Source organism: Camelus bactrianus, chromosome 15 (assembly GCF_048773025.1).
Source record: "Camelus bactrianus isolate YW-2024 breed Bactrian camel chromosome 15, ASM4877302v1, whole genome shotgun sequence".
Taxonomy (NCBI): Eukaryota; Metazoa; Chordata; class Mammalia; order Artiodactyla; family Camelidae; genus Camelus; species Camelus bactrianus.
Window position 1 is genome coordinate 41,156,768 of NC_133553.1, and position 16,905 is coordinate 41,173,672.

At 39.1% G+C, this 16,905-nt stretch overlaps 1 protein-coding gene across 10 annotated transcripts in view; it reads right to left on the reverse strand.

Annotated features, from left to right (window-relative positions):
- The window catches only part of THUMPD2 (THUMP domain 2 tRNA and snRNA guanosine methyltransferase), a 55,721-nt gene that overhangs the window by 29,523 nt on the left and 9,293 nt on the right, over positions 1 to 16,905 (reverse strand). For all 10 annotated transcript variants that reach the window (XR_012511881.1, XR_012511880.1, XR_012511879.1 and 7 more), the window contains exons 4-8: positions 16,062 to 16,139; positions 13,675 to 13,727; positions 8,545 to 8,632; positions 1,401 to 1,472; positions 797 to 911 (exon numbers count right to left, since the gene is read on the reverse strand). Coding sequence is in view for 5 of the 10 variants with exons in the window: in XM_074378759.1 (XP_074234860.1) it covers positions 797 to 911; positions 1,401 to 1,472; positions 8,545 to 8,632; positions 13,675 to 13,727; positions 16,062 to 16,139 (406 nt within the window). In the remaining 5 variants the exon portion in view is untranslated. The remainder of the gene's footprint in view (positions 1 to 796; positions 912 to 1,400; positions 1,473 to 8,544; positions 8,633 to 13,674; positions 13,728 to 16,061; positions 16,140 to 16,905) is intronic.

The following is a 16,905-nucleotide window of genomic DNA, read 5'->3' on the forward strand; positions in this document are numbered from 1 at the left end:
CCAGTACTGGGACTTACCTATTACTTCTTCTCGCTCTGACAAGGGAATACAGTTTTCTTGGCTGGGAATTAAGGGTGGTTACTTTTAAGGGAGAAAGGTGTACTTAGGGAGAGAAAGAAGGAATGTGAGCCTTTTCTAAAACAGTCTAAGTCCCATGGCTCTTAGGGAAATATTATTTTGGGCTCCAGAGACTTGATTCCTCATCATGTTTGCAGATTCCTCATTAGTGAACTGGGGGTAATGGTGTCCCTCTACCTCACAGGGTGACTGGCTGTCCGGGTTTGCCCCAGACTCCCCCAGGTTTAGTAATGAAATTAGTACTGGTTTAGCAAACTGGGGTGGCTGGGTACCTCGCCTTCATACAGCATAAGAATACTGAGGAACAAAGGTGAGGAGAAGGTAAGATGACTCAAAACATTTCATATAGTTTATTGAAAGAAATCCAGAGAGCTTTATTATTATTATATTGTTCTCTTTATTTTATGCCTGTATTAAGTGATCTCTGGTTATGATACGAGAAATGGTTCAGATGCAACAAACATATCTTAAAAAGGCATGCTTTTACTTAAATGCTTAGGGAAACTACATAAATATTGTTCCTGATTGAATTTTTTGAAAAATAAAAAAGTTACAATTGTAATATTCAAAGTAACCTGAGTATTGGGCCCATAGATATATCACATGGTATAAAGAATTCAACCTTCATATATGGGAAGTGAATCTTGTTTTATATTATGATTTAAAGTGTATTTACATATGTTCATTATTCCAAATGTTTGCATTTTTAATATCTTACCTATAACAGAGGCTTTAATCAACTCAATTTTATCCTTAAGGCCTGCAGCTTTCAGATTGTCACACGCACCTAGTAGCTGTGAGTCACTGACATCAGCACCCACATAATACACATCCTACGAGAAAAGAAATTCGTATTATAAGAATAAATAAACCCATCAGACATTTTAGAGTCAAGAAAATCAACTTGCATTTTCTCAGATGATGAAAATGAAATTAATAGATTAATTTGTTAATTTATGTTAAAACAAATTTAGAATATTTCTTTAAAATGATATTCAGTAGCAAAAAACAAAAGTTTTTGTTAAAAATGTAAAATCTGTTAGTATTTTACAATTACAGATGTCTAAGGAATTTAGGGATCTGTATAATCTAGGGCATGACTAATTACTGGAATTCTGTCATATGTTCCTAAATTTATCACAGTACTTAAAGAAGTAGCATAGCAATTTAGTTAACCCTTTATCATAATCCATTCTGACTACAGTAAATAGCAACCCATGTAATTAAAAATTAATCCCCAAACAGAAAGTCTACCTGTAAGTAACACACGCACACTGATTAAAATAACTACACTGCTTGGTTTACCAAACTTCGGAACTTACTGGCCATTCTTTAGCAGCTTCCAAAAGTATTGTTCCAAGTCCACACATTGGATCTAAAACAAATGCACCAGCCTACAGACAGAAATATTGATTTGATATTATTAAACCTATTATAATAGGTGTTACAAAAGAAATCTAAAGCTTGAGGAATCAGTATTTCAGAGTAAAGATTCCTTTTTACACTTTATTACATTTTAGGTAGTTAAAGCCCTAGAGCAGGTGCATGCCTGGCAGCACAAAGATCAGGAAGGAGACCAGTGTGGCCAAAGCACAGTGAGTGAGGGGGCAAGGTGGCGATTACATCAGAGAGGTGGCCAGGCAAGGAGTAACAGCCCCCAAGTCCTCAGGGTTAAAGCACCATGTAGCTCAGGACACATGCCCACAGCATCACACCTGGGGCTGCTTCTGCTCCTCACTCTGGAAGCCAGTGACAAAGCGGTCACCATGTAGAGCAGTGCCATCAGTGTGGCAGAGGGAAGGAAAACATGTCAGATGATGCACTGGCTCTGAGAGGTGCCATCTGGAGGTGACATACAACACACTTCCCCCAACATTTAACTGGCAGGTCAGTCACATGACACACACAATTTGAAGGAGCCAGGAAGGTGTCATCCTATCTGTAGCTGGGAGGAGAACAGGAAATTTGGAGAAAAAACTAGTAACTCTCCCATCTGGGGGGGGGGTCAAATCACATCAGATCCTGTAGGTGTTATAAGGATTCTGGTTCTGTTCTGACGGATGGGAACTATTGGAAGGTTTTGAGCAGAGGTGTAACATGACATTACATTTCAAAGGGATCATTCTGGCTGCTCTGTTGAAAGTGGACCACAGAGGGGTTAAGAGTGTTACAAGGAGGCTAGTTAGGGAATCCAGGTGGAAGTGATGGTGGCTTGAATAAAGAGTGCTACTGGTGCATGCAGTGAGAAGTAGTTGGATTCTGTGTCTATTTTAAAGGTGGAACCAACAGGATGGGTTGGATGTGGAATGTTAAAGATTGAAAGGTCTGAAGTGACTGACGGTTCTGACCTGAGCGTCGGGAAGACGAGCTACCTGTTACTGAGCTGTGAAGTGTTGGGGAGGAAAAGCTACACAGGAGACAAGAGTATATAGTCCTTGACATGTTAATTTTGAGATACCTCTTAGACCAAGCATGGATGTCAAGTGAGTCATTGGACATAAGCATCGAGTTCAGAGGAGAGGTTCAGGCTACAGATACAAATTTAGATGTAAATCAGGAACAGTGGTTGTTGTCCAGTTTATGAATGGTATTTAAAGCATCAGAACTGGATGAGCCATCTAGGAGGCGAGAGAAGTTAAAAAAGAAAAGTCTATGGGTTGGACACTGGTGATCTAGGAACAGATGTTTGGTCAGTGACGACGCAGCAATGCATATGGCCAGCAGCACGCCCTGACGCGGCAGTGGAACCTAGGGAGGGGCTCCCACAACAAAGTGGACACATCCACTTCAAGAAGGAGTGATACTGGAGTCCAAGTGTGAACAGGTTAGAAAGGTGAACATCTTCAGCAGAGTGTTGGTGATGAAGCCCTGATGGAAGTGGGCACAAGAGAGAGTGGGAAGAGGAGAAGCAGACACCAAATACTCACAGCGAGCTACAGGTCTTCCTGTGAAGGGAAGCAGAGAAGGGGCGGTAGCCGATGGAGCATGCGGGCTCAGGAGAGGGTTATATTTCTTTAAGTTGCAGTCTATTACAGCATGTGTACATGCTGATGGGAATAACCCAGTAGGGGAAAACGCCCTGAAGTAGGCAAGAGGGAACGGAAGCCTGGACTCCGGTGCTGGAGACGAGGATAGCTCATTTATTACAATGCTGACAAGGCGGTGGATGTGGGCGCAGGTTCCAATACGCTGGTAGACTTGGTGAGGAGAGCGTGTTAAAGTCCTCTTCTGATTCTAACATTTAAGTCAAACAGGAAGCAGGAGAATGAAAAGCACCAGCAAGGAAATGACTGGAATGATAGAACATAAAGTTTAAACTGTGAAAGAAGACTGAGGACAGGTGGTGAGGAGAGTCAAATGACTAGAGGTCCCATAGGGTTAAAGAATCGTGTCAGGAAACAAGAGGAAGTGGATGGGAAAGAGAAAGAGGTTAAGAGCAGGATTCTTGAAACTGAGATTTTCTGGAAGGTATACCCTTCTGGGGATGATAAGGTCTGGGATGTAACTGAGGCAGGTCATCAGAGGCAGGGAAGCCAAGACATTAAGGGATCAGACCACACAGACTACACAGTGTCCAGACTACAGTGGACACTGAGATCATAAAGAGTTCTGACAGGAATACAGGTCTATGCTATTACAGAAATGACAGGAAGAGATCTGCATATGACCGGGGCAATCTGACAGCGAGTGCCTCTAAGGGAGTGAGAGATGTGGGGCAGGAGGGGCAGTGGGGGGCAAGGCGGACACCTACCCCACCTCCAGGCCCAGGGGTCCCTTGGTCTGTCTACAGAGGAGGCCGAGCGCTCAGTGACAGCCAGGTTTCAGCCAGAGCCAGGGGGTACCTGGGGGAAAGAAACAAAATGTCCTTCAGGAAAGGGACAGACTTTCCCTGGGTGCTAAATTCTAAGGTGGGAATCATATGGATCCCCCAGGAAGGGGCAGAAAGTCACAAAAAGAATGAAGATGTAAATGGTAGTTTTGTTTAAAATTAATAGTGGTATCAGGACTAATTTTTATTAAGATCTTAAAATGTACCAGACCCTGTGCTCTTTCTCCCCCAAGGTCCCTGTTCAATGAGGTAGTCTGACCTCAAGTATCTTTCAGTCTCTTTATTTTACTGTAGGACCTTTCCAAGCCATGACATTTGGGTACCAGGCAGAAGTAGAGACGTGTTTCCATCTGCTTAAAATAATAACTAACTTGATTATCCTTACTTGTTATGACATGTAGGAGGGAGAATGGTTTACAGTACACATGAAATGTATCTGACGTCCCCAGGCTTAACTTTCATTTTTTGAGGCACCGGCCTCCCCAAGGTCGAGCTGCTTGTGTGCCGCTCTGGGTACCGAGCTCCAAAGAGGGGCCTGGGTCAAGGCTGGACACAGGGATGACTTACACTGTGGGTCATCGCTGCGTCCCCTCTGCAAAAACACTCTGCTGTGCTACGTCTTACCTGCTTTAATGGACCCTCTTTGTTGGCAGTCACGTTTAGAGAAACAGTTTTTACTCTAGGTCCTTGCAGGGCAAACTGACAGTAAAGGAAATTTTATTGAGTATTATCTGTGGATTCTTTTCCAATCATTTACTTTCTACTTTTCTGAAAAATGTATGTCTACATCAAGGTAAAAGTAACATTTCAAATTTGTGGGTGGGTAAATAAATTTATGTGTAAATACACACTGGTGAAATCACTGGCAGTTTGGGAAAAAATGAATTGTAATCATACCCCCTTCTCCTTATTAAAAGAAACTGGACCTAAAGATTTAAATCAAACAAAACAGAAAATCATAGATTCTGGGAACATGGTGATGTGGAAGTAGTTCTTTGCTTTTTCTCTCAACTCCAAGCTATTTACTTCTTCTGAGCCAAGTGATGCTCAGAACTAGAGGGACCTGGCACTAAGAGAAGCCCTGGGCTCTGCTGAGGTCCCAGAAGGAGCCGGTGTGAGGCTTCCTCGCCTTGGGCTGGGTGAGTGATCAGAGACCATCACTGGAGCCCAGAAGGCAGGATCACTGGAGCCAGGGAAGAATCTGGCCTTCCCAGACCTGTGGACCTGCAGCGAGACCAGTGAACAGGGGGTCCCAGCACGGCTGAGAGTCTCCTTACACTACCAAGCCCAGGGGTGCCAGACATCCACCTGCCTTTTACCACTTACAGGATTCTGGCCATTTAAATACCTTACTGCCCACGCTTGAGCCCCACTGAGCCAACAAAGAAGAACAACGGCACATCTAAAGGGAGGAGGTCCCTCAGCAGCTAGAGAGAACGCGGGCAGAACAAACAGAACACATGTCTGGTGAATAGAACTACTGGAGGAGACAGATAAGCATCTGAAAAAAGGTAAGAACTTCTAGAGACATCACATAAAGCGCGCGCGCGCGCACACACACACAACTTCTCAAACTAAAAAACCCCTATGATTTTAAAGCTAAAGGTTTCAATAAATAAAGCAGAGCACATCTCTATGACTCTTGTTATAGGCTGGAAGATAATGTCCAAGAATAACTCAAAGTGCAGAGCCAAAATATAATGAGACGGAAACCATGTGAGAAAGGATAAGCGACTTGGAGGGGAGATCCGGGAAGCTCAACGTGTTTGTAACAGGAATCCTAGAAGCAGAAAAAAGGAAGCAGTTTTAAGGTTAAAGTCACTAAAGCAAAATAGTTAAGGAAATAATAACTAAATAAATAATGGATGAAAGAGTGCCTAAGCTGGAGGGAAAACATGATTTTTATAATTATTATATATTCTATAATAATATATAATAATCATAATAACTATAATCATTATTACTCTTGGGGTCCAGGGAAGGCTGCCCCATAATATGCCTCAATGACACATTGATTATTTTGAATTAAAGTGACTTGAGAAACAGCCAGTAAAAGAGAAAAGATATTTTTAAAAAAGGCACTCTGACCCCCTTCTTTCCTCCTGAAATCAGAAAATAAATCTCCCATGTGAAGGTGTCCCCTCTCTACCAGGATAGAAAGCATCCTTATCAACACAGTTAGGGAATTCAGGGCTAAGAAAGTTGTATGAAAAAACACTGTTACTTTGTCACTAGTCTGCTACCACAGCACAAGCCCCCTTGTTTCATTAAATCTTCACTAATAATTGTTTCTTCGTCTAAAGATAATATATAAATAGCTTGCTTTGGTCACTTCAGGGGTCCCATTTCTATAAGACTTCCATGCATACGAATGAAACTTGATTTTTTTCTCCTGGTAATCTGTTTTATGTCAGTTTAATTATTAGATCAGCCAGAAGAACTGAAGGGTGGAGGGGGAACTTCCCTCTCCCCAACATTACTAGGCAGAAGTTACCACTTACACACTCTCTGTACGCTAGGCACTGCTCTAACTACCTGAGAAATGCTAATTCACCTAGTCCTCACATGACTCTATGAAATTATTATTTTCATCTTGCAAATGAGAAACTGAGGCAGAGAGATGTTAAGTATCTTACCTCATGTTTCCCAGCCAGTAAGTGGCAGAGCCAGGATCAGAACTCAGGTGGTCCACTCACCAAGTTCTGGGCTGAGTAGAAAAGACACTTACATAAGTATATCCTGGTACTAATTCCTGAACTTCAGAGGAGTCAAGAGGAAACCCCCACCAGCTTACAAGCAGGAAGAACAAGGTATAAAGGAAAAGAAAAGTCATCCTGGCACCAACTGCGCACCTGTGACACCGGAGCTAACAGACAGCGGAACAGCGCCTACAGACTGCTGAGAGAGAAGGACCGCAAGCCGGGAACCTGGCGTCTAGTCAAGGTGGGCGTCCCCAGGATGAGAGGAGGACATCTGAGCATGTGGAGGAAGCTGACAGTATATTGTTCAAACACCACATCTGAGGAAAGTACCTAAGAAAAGACTAACCAAGCAACAAATAAACCAGAGCGAAGACCTTCAAAGGGAGAAAGACAAAGTGAAGGACAAAGGCAGGTGCCATGCCCCTCACACTGCACCTCTGCGTGTTTACACAGAAAGTGTGTGACACACTGTATCTTAGTGACTAAGGACAGGCTGTGTAGTGTAGGTGCTGGACAAGAACTTTTGTGACAAGATCTCTTGTTTGTTTGTTGGGGAGGGGGGTAGATAATTAGGTTTATTCATTTATTTACTTATTTATTTTTAATGAAGGAACTGGGGATTGAACCCAGGACCTCTTGCATGCTAAGCACACACTCAACCACTGAGCCTTGTATAATAACTTTTGAAACAAAAGGATTTACTTTAAGGGAAATTCTGATACATAATAAATAATTTAGTTCAATCGAGTAGTTGGGAGTTGGTCTCATTGAAGGGAGGAGTAAAGGTGGGGGCAGGAAAAGAGAAAAAAGTACCCTAAAGTCTCATCTTAGGATAGGGGAGAGGAGACAGAGGGGGACGATTAGAGTGTCTTGGTGGTGAAAACTGTGTCTTGGCAGAGAAAAGAGTTGATGTCTTGTTTTAAAGTAAGAGAAGAGTCCTATGTGTTTAAGGAGAGCTGGGGGAGGGAACCATTCATAGAACAGAATGCAAAGTAAAATCTCCAACCTCAGTGACAACAATGAAATAACTTGATCAAACTAACAAAAATAAAGAGTAAACTGTAAGAATTATAAACAGAGTGAAACAGGAGGAATACAAGCAGGAATGTTGGCCACAATACTGAATTCTTTCATTGAAAGACAGAGGCCAGCAGAGTGGGTTAAAAACAGAGCTCTGTGTTTGTAAAACAAAGAACCCACTGAAAGCAAACCTGAAAATAAAGTAGTGCCAAGAAGTACTACAAAGGAAAATGCAAAGAGAAAGAAGAGTGAAAATGTTAATAAGATGTGGTGAAATTTAAGTTTAGATTCACAAACCAAGACAACAAAAATTTTACATAACAATAAAAAGGCACAATTCAGGATGAAGCAGTAACGGTGGGATATATATACCAAACTACCCAGCAGCTAAATGAGGGGACGACTAATAAAAATGAAAAATCTTTTAAAAAATGTGATAACATAGTAAGTTTCAAAATACCACTTTCAGAACTGAGCAGATAGTAAAATAGTTAAGTAAAGATACAGAGGCCATTTCTTGACTAGAAAATAAAATTATTTTCTTATGTCCATGGGGCATTTACAAAAATTGATCAAGATCTTGGTCACAGAGGAAAAACTTGAAGTTTAAGAAGAAGAGGTTGTACAGGCCACATGATGGTGACAAAAAAAATGAGAAGTAATAAAATGTAGCGATCTTTTGACTCAGCTTTTTCATGGCCAAAATACTCTCAGAAGTTCAGCGATATATAAAAACATATCACTGCAGTTCATAAATGTAATGGCAAGAAAAAAATGAAAAGAAGAAAAGAAAAAAAAGGGCTAAAGAAAAAAGAAAAGAAAGCAACCAAGATGTCCATCAGTAAGAGACTGTGTGAGTTAATTATGGAACGGACCTTGCTTTTCTGTTGATAAGAACGAAAACATCTTCTGTACCTTAATTTCCGCGAGAGAGGCCATTGCCCAGGCTGTGGTAGATCTCAGCCCTGCTGTCTTGATGTAAGCTCTGCTGGCTAAAGGAACCCTAAAGGTCAAGAACACCCAATGTTACTGTATGTTAAAGAAAATAATATAAACAAAAATAATTAACCTGTTCATATCAGTAAATCATCTTTACATGTTCAGACAACACACACTAAAGTATTCCCCAAGTTAGAGAGTACTTAACATTTATTACACAATTACTTTTTCTAACTGGCACCATATCTAACCAGCCAGTGTGATATTTCAGAAAGGTAAAATATTTAGACAACTGAAATTTAAGCCCTTATGTGTTTAACTTATAAAAATGTAATCACATGGGGGAAATCTCTCTGAAGTGTTCACACACTTTGCTGACTTCCCATGGGGAGCAGACCTTGCCCATTGATCTGGAGTCTTCCCAGGAATGCTGTTCGGTGAGCAGGGCTGAACGGATGCTAACCCTCAAAATATGTTTTCTATAAAGTCCCTTTTGTAAGTTTGCTTTTTGCTCATTTGCATCTTTCTCAAAAGATGGGATGAAGCATGACGTTGCACTACCTAAAATAACGTACTGACTGCAGGGCTGGGGCAGACAACTCCCCAGTGAGTTCACTGGTCTCCATTAAGTATCACTTCATACTTTGTCCTCTGCCTCATCACTGCCACTATCAGTGTTTCCAGATTTCATAGAAATTTTCAAAATATTATTTCTATGTTTCTAATGCAGTGAACAAGCATTGCCTTGGACATTTCAATGCACTTTTCTATTTCATTTATAAAATCTGTTGCTAAGATGTGAAGGTCTGATTTTAAGAATTAGTGCTTGGTTGTTTTGGGGGTAGGCTTGTTCCAAACCCACTGAGGGGGCTCTTCCACTAACATGACACAAAGCCATAGTGTTTTCCAAACCTTATTTCCTTTCATCATTTTCTTTCTCATCTTTCTTTTTTTTTTTTAAGGTTTCTCAGGAAATAAAAATTCGCATTGTAAATTGTACTATATCCATAGATTTGGAATTGGGGATATAAACTTTGCAGGCAGAAAGACTATAAAATATTTGGATCAGTATCTTACTACAGAACACATTAAAACCCAGATTGAGAGATTATTTTCACCCTAGATACACACACACACAGGAGAGAAACAGTCTGGAAAACTTTCTTTGTCCACATATATCACAAAGCGCTTTTCTAAGCATCAGGGATTTATGCAGAACCTTTGGAAGTTTTGACCATTATGCACATATTTCTACTAACAGGTTTTATTTTATGGGAGCCAACTCTATTAATATGTGACAAAAGTGAACGCATTCTTACTTTGTTTAAACTTGGGCAAAACCAATCTGCTATCACTTCAACAAAAGGGCCCCGTTATATCAGTATCATAAAATTATTCAAAGGAAGGAAGTATTCAGAAATAAACTCCATAGAAATAAAAATAATTCTCTACTTTCATAGGATCTGGCTAATATGCTTAATCAGAGTTTAGCTGGATGTTACCATAATACAAAAAAAATGTGGTTTTTGATTCTCTTTTCCATTTATGCATTTCTTCTTCAGTCTCTTACATGCCATCCATCACCAAGTTGAAGACATTCTCATCCAAATCTCTAGCCTAGACGTGTCACCTGAGTCCCAGATCTTTGTCTTCAAGTGTGTGTTTGGACACCTTTTACTTGGAGGTTATTTAAGCACTGCAAAACTTGCAGATATCAACTAAGCACACTCTCCTTTCCTTGTAGTTCATACCTCAATACATTTCTTCTTTTTCTTAGGCCACTTACCATCTATGTATTGGGTCTGAATCTACATCTCCAGCCTAGACTTTTGTCACCTGAACCCCAGGGCTGTAACTTTAAGTATCCACCTGGGCATCTTCCACTGAACACACACTACTTCCTTTCCCCGCATTCTGTATCTCAGTGACTGACCAGTGTCTCTTAGTTGCCCAGATCAGACATCTGGAAGTCATTCTAGGCTCCTTAACTTTTTCTGGAGTTCATGGCCTCTATTGCGTTGCCCCCCCCCCCCTTTGCCTTAGTTCAGTTCTTCAGCTTTCACTGCCTGAACTACTGTAAGAATTTAACCACCTCCCCCCACCTTTCCTTTTTATTTCCCTTCCACTTTAAAATATCATTTTCCTGGTAATTTTTTAAAATCACAAATCTAAAATTATCACTCGTCTGCTTCAAATTCTTACTGCTTCTAGAAAGAAATCCAAGTTGTTTAACACGGCTTACAAGATACTCGGTGAACGGTTCCTAATCATCCAGTCTCATTTTCTCCTACTCTCCCTGTCCCATCTATGCTGAAACTACGCGCTGTCCTCCGTGTACCTCAAGCCCCCTCCACCCCCCTGCCTCTGCACATGCAGTTCCTTGCTGGTAAGATCTTCTCCTCTTGTCCACTTACCTGTTATTCTCCATTTAAGTGATGCATTAAGTGAACTCCTCTCTGTTCTTTTGCTTACCTGTCCTCCATCAGTTGGGTCCTCTTTTCTAACTCTAGTCAAGCACTGATCACATAGCTGTTCCACCACTGGACTGCATCCTTTGTACTCAATAACCATTTTACTCATCTTTGAATATCAGATCTCTAGCACAATGTTAGATATCCAGAGTAAGTACTTACTATCTGTTTCAACTGAAATCAATAGAATGAATTAATCTTACTCTGGTAAATGCTTCTCCCATTCCTTTCCTAGTTGCTGGTCTGTTGAAAAAGTAAAATGGTTGAAATCTATTCAACCCATACTGAATCCTAAAAACAGTAATCTCGTTTTCCCCTGTGCTGTCTCATTTAATCCGAACCACAAAACTGTGAAGTACACACTACTCTTTCCTTAATTTTATAGCAGAGGGATGTGATCACACGCTCGACCTTGCAGAGTTCTTCTGTGGAGAAGGCAGACTTGAAGTCTCAGTCCTTACCCCCGTGCCATCCTGTGCCATACAATGTGCGCGGCGTGGCACAGCGGACACAGTTAATGCCTAAGGAGCTACTGGTACCCAAATGCTTCTTTACTCAGAGAAGGAAGAGCTCCATCCAAACGTCTTTAGGGACTACTAAGATGTACATTTTTTTGTATCCCTCACACTCTGTGGCTGCTCCACACTCCCTTCCACCACTTCTGACTTTCCTCTCTCGTCAGGGTCACCAGGCTGCAGCTCCTGACCTCCATGTCATGCCTTCCGTGCACTTCTGTCTGTTGTTCAAGTCTTCATACACCCCCTGTTCCTCACACACCGGCCAATTGTTCTTTTTAGCCAACACGTATCATGACTGCTTCCTCCTTCGCTGAGGTAGTCAAACTGACTAATCACAGAGCATCTAATGTAATCTTATTTTCAGCCACTGCCCATTCAGGGCCTGAGCCTTAACTTTCAGACACGCACGTTTTATTTGTCAACTTTTAGGTATGTTACCAGAGGTGCCATAAGCATGACTTCTTGAGGATGTCTAGCAAGCATTAAATAAAATTGTACTCTGTTTAAAAACATATAGAAACTTAATAACAAAAGCATAAAATTTAGTATGTTATATATAATTACAAATTAAAAATGAGTTCTTTCATTTGGTACTAAAAATATAAATACATTCATGCTACCTCCATCAGCACTGCTGGGGATGAAATGTTCCTCATAAACCAATATTCTAGATAATTAAGCTCACCCTTTTCTGGACCAAAGTGTTAAAGACTATTTAGCTGCTTTATGAATCCTTCTAAAAATATATTTCCTATTTAACTGTTTTACTAGTCTTACTTACCCTTGTCTTGATGACCATCAATAACTATACTAGGTTGAAATGTGGCCATCTTTCAGTTTTCCCCACCTTTCCTGTCAACTACTATGAAATTTAAAAAACCCAAGTAGGCAAAATTGTTTAAAAAAAAAATCAAAGAGTTTTACAAATATATTGCAGGGTTAGGGCCTAGGACTTCAAAAGGCACTGGAGTAGGAGGCCCTGGACACCTTTTAGGTGTAGGTGTGAAACAGTGGGTTAGGTTTGCTCTGGGAGAGTTTATAGGGAGTTTGGGTGGGTAGCGGCCAAGGGAAACCAATAGGGCATTGAGGCAGGTGATGACCTCATGTCTGTTAAGGTGACAAGAAATATTATTTAGCTCATGATTTTCGTAATCCAGAGGCTAGTGGAGCTACTGTATAACTAGCATACAGCAAGAACTTGAACATCAACCATGTTCTTAGCAGTGTGCTGATCAACTGCTACAGCTTGCTGTTTGATAAAGCTATTACAGTGAACTTAAGCATTCTTTCTTTACATCCTGATTGAGGCTTACACATGCCTCAATGAGAGCTTAGGGTACATGGGGTATTCCCATGGGACTTCTATGATTTTTCTTAAAAAACATTCCATGCCTAGAATCACCTAGAAAAAGGGTATCTAAATCTCTTTATACTATGTAAACAGGGCTATGCGTATAAAATGTTTTCAAGATGCCAACATTTACATCCTGCCAAGAAACTGAAAATCATTATTTCCATCCAACCAGCTCTTTCCTCCCAAAGCATCTAGAAAAGTACTAGTTGGACAATAAGCATTCAATAAGTATTTCTGAATAAGGAAATGAATCGTTTGCGTTTATTATTACATAGTACCCAACATGACTAAAGAAAAAACCTGAAGAATATTTTAAAAACTGGAATCACTCTCTCCCACCAAAAAAAAAAAAAAAAAAAAAGAATAATTGCAATAAAATTTGAAAAATGTTCAAGGTGAATTTTAAGAATTGGGCTGTATTTTCTATTTTAATCAGAACTCCAAGATACCAACAGACTAAAATTATTAACTTAAATGTGGGCCTGTGAAAATCATTTAGTAACAGAAATAATTAGTTATAATTTTCAGTATGAATCATGTAATCAGTGGACTGCTGTGATCAAATCTTTCACAGCTCTACCTAGTCAGATCAAGTCAGATCCACTAGCCTCCATGAAAACACTTGACTGGCTCAAGCAAAGAACTCAAATGCCTTTAGCCCCCTCTGACATATCAATGTTTCATACTAGAAATATAAGCATAAAGTTCTTAATTTTACAAACTCTCCTAGGGACAAATCTGAAGCTAAGAATACAATATCTACCTGAACATGGGAATTCCCACCACAGAGTAAATGTCACTTAGATGTATAAAGACCTGAAAAAACAAACATAGAAGTTAGAATGGAACAGGAAACACACGACCGAATTATTGACAGTTTGAAAGCTTCCATTTTGAACCTATATAATCTATATTTTAATGAGAGATTCCAAGGTCTTATTTGTCATTTCTGGGAAAATATTCCATAATATCTTTTCTTGAGCAGAGGCAAAGTGAATTTTAAGCACACATCATAGAAAAATTCAGAGATCAGTTTGGTTATATTGAGTTATATTGAGAATTGTGAAGGAACTCAAGATAAACTTTCTTCCCAGAGATTCTCTGAATGACCCTAACTAAATCAGATTTTTCAACATTTTAGGTTAGAGAGGACTATCTAAATGTGCCCTGATTCTAACCTCAAATAAGACTTGAGGCCACAGTTGACAGAAAAAATTCTTTAGGCCCAATATACTGTAGCAAGGGTGACCTTTTCCCTCCCTACCATCTCTAGGTGAGCAGTCTTACTGAGAAATAATTGACATACATCACTGTTTAAATTTATGATGCACAGCATGATGGTCTGATTTACATATATTATGAAATGATCACCACAATAGGTTCAACTAACATCCATCTTCTCAGATAGACACAATAAAAAGAAAAAAGGAAAAGAATTTTCCCTCATGAGAAGGACTCTTAGGATTTACTCTCTTAACAACTTTCCTATATATCATACAGCAGTGTTAGCTGCAGTCATCATGTTAGGTCATAATGAGGATTTAAATGTCTCAAGTTATAATTAGTAGCTCATATAAATTTTAAAAGAATCTTATTTCTGTAGCCTGATGAGGTTTATGGAATATTCTAACTCTGCTGTTTGACCTCGAGAACATTTGATCCCTGATACTTTCACTCCAAAGTTATTTTAATATAGTTTCATCAGAATTATTACAATATTGATAAATTTTTATTAAGAAAAGAGTAATCTGGAATGAACTCCATTTAGTCAGTTTAATCCCTTGATCACTGAAGTTAAACTTCCCAATTTTGTATATTATTCATTTTAGGAAATCTATTGATTGGGATTAATTCTCTTCTATTTAAAATTTATATTAAAGATATGACATATTAATATTTTTATATATCAAATGTCAGGAATAGCTTTTCTGACTATAAAGTTTTTTCTATTAATTTTGCAGAATAAAATTTGTTAAGATTTGATTCTTCTGTCAGTTTCTGTCACACAGATTTTACTATGTGTGAATTGTTGCCAATTTTGTGTTAATTATTTCTACCAATAGTTATTATTAATTGTAATAAATGAGTGACAGGAATTAAATTAGATATATTTATGAACTAAACCATGAGAAAACTATAATTCTGAGACAGTGAGATGGAGTCGGGGGAGAGGGAAAGGAGGAAACCAGGAAAGCAAGGAGAACTGGAAAGGGGGCAGTGAAGAAAGGCACTCTTACATCAAAACATTCTTGGGGTCAAAATATTTTCCATAGCAGAAATAAAGGCTATACACCAGGTGCTACTTTTTAAAAGCAAAAAATATCAAATAACAAAATTGAAAAACAACACAGAATCTTCTGATTTGGCCAGCCATTACTCCGAGCTTTATAACAATAAATTTATGAATGAATGAATCATAAAAATGACTAGACTAACTGTTGAATTTATGAGATGGTTTTCAAAAAATAGTGAAGACTTTTTTATTGCTAAAATTTGTTTCCCTGCATGTTTACTCTGTTCCAATTAAACACTGTGTGACCTCATTAAATTAATTTTGCAAATAGAGAAAAAGAAAAGAAAAATAACCCCACACCCTAACAAAGCCACTATTAACACACTATTGAGCTTTGTGCCGGCTTTTTTGTTTTCCTTTTTTTTTTTTGCCATTAGCTAGAATTTCTTATTATAGAGACCTGTCATATGTTACTGTGATTAAACAAAACATCTCTATAACCTTATAATAAGTGTTTTTTAGTTCAACTGTGACTAAACAACTCTATTCCAAAAGTCCTATTTGGATGAGAGATTTTTCACAGTGAAAACTACTAGCAAAATTATCTGTAGTAGTCTAATGCAGAAGAGAAAACAGACTGCTGCATTCTTGTACACATAATTTTTAAAACTCTAGAAGTACAGTAAGAGTAGATGACATGGCGATAATATTGTAACACCTTTGTACGGGAAGGACGGGTCTGGACTTACTGTGGCGATCATTTTGTAATGTATGTAAATGTCGAATCAGTATGTAGTTCACCTGAAACGTAGTATTTTACATCAACTATATTTCAATTAAAAAAAAAAAAGGAATAGTTGGCATTGTCTTTAAAGAATTAGGTTATAAGCATATAAAATAAAATGAACATTCATTACCTCTAAATTGGGATTCCTTAAATCTGCTTTCCATCCAAACTGTTTCATAAGAGCAATTCCAAATACTCTTCCTACCTCCTGGAAAAGCAGCAGGTTATAGAAAAGTTAAGAATACAAAAAAACGAAAATTTTAAGTTTAAGTGTAAGCAAAAACTAACAGCCTGTAGCCTGTAGGAAAATCAAGTCAGACTATCTGACGGTAATTTAAGGTTATGATACTAAAATATTACACTAACGCGTTAACGTCTGCTTGTGTGTAATCTCTATTCTTGTCACTTTAGACACGTGAAATAACCAGACCATGGCCTGATCAACATGGTCATTCTGGATTTTAGGAAACAGATGCAAGCTGAAAAATGAACTATTTCAGCTACTGCAATCCTATATGTTTCAAAACGACGAGATCAGTAGCATTAGGCCCAAACTTCAGGGTCTGTATGATTTTAAGGTTGCCCAAAGGACCCAGACTGAAGCCCTTTATTGTCCTGTAAGGGTCTGTGTGTGGTGTTCGCTCTCCCTTCGAGTACATCTGTGTATCGGCAGTCTAGTCCTGGGATGGTCACACCTGCAGGACCTGGAGCAGAGCAGCCAGTCCACACACACACAACTGAACTGAAGAGAAAGCCAAAAAGCTTAGGACCACAATCCTAGAATTTCCAAATGTAAAGGATATCTATGAGTTGGAGGAAATGTTTAAGGAGAAAGTAAAAGGAGGTCTGTACCCAGAGTGGCATACTATTCCTCTTTAACGTTTGAGGTAAAGTTAAGAAGGAAAGTGCATTTTTAAAGAGACTAAATTATATGAGATTAGGCCCAGTTGTCTGTCTGGACCTGGTTATGTACT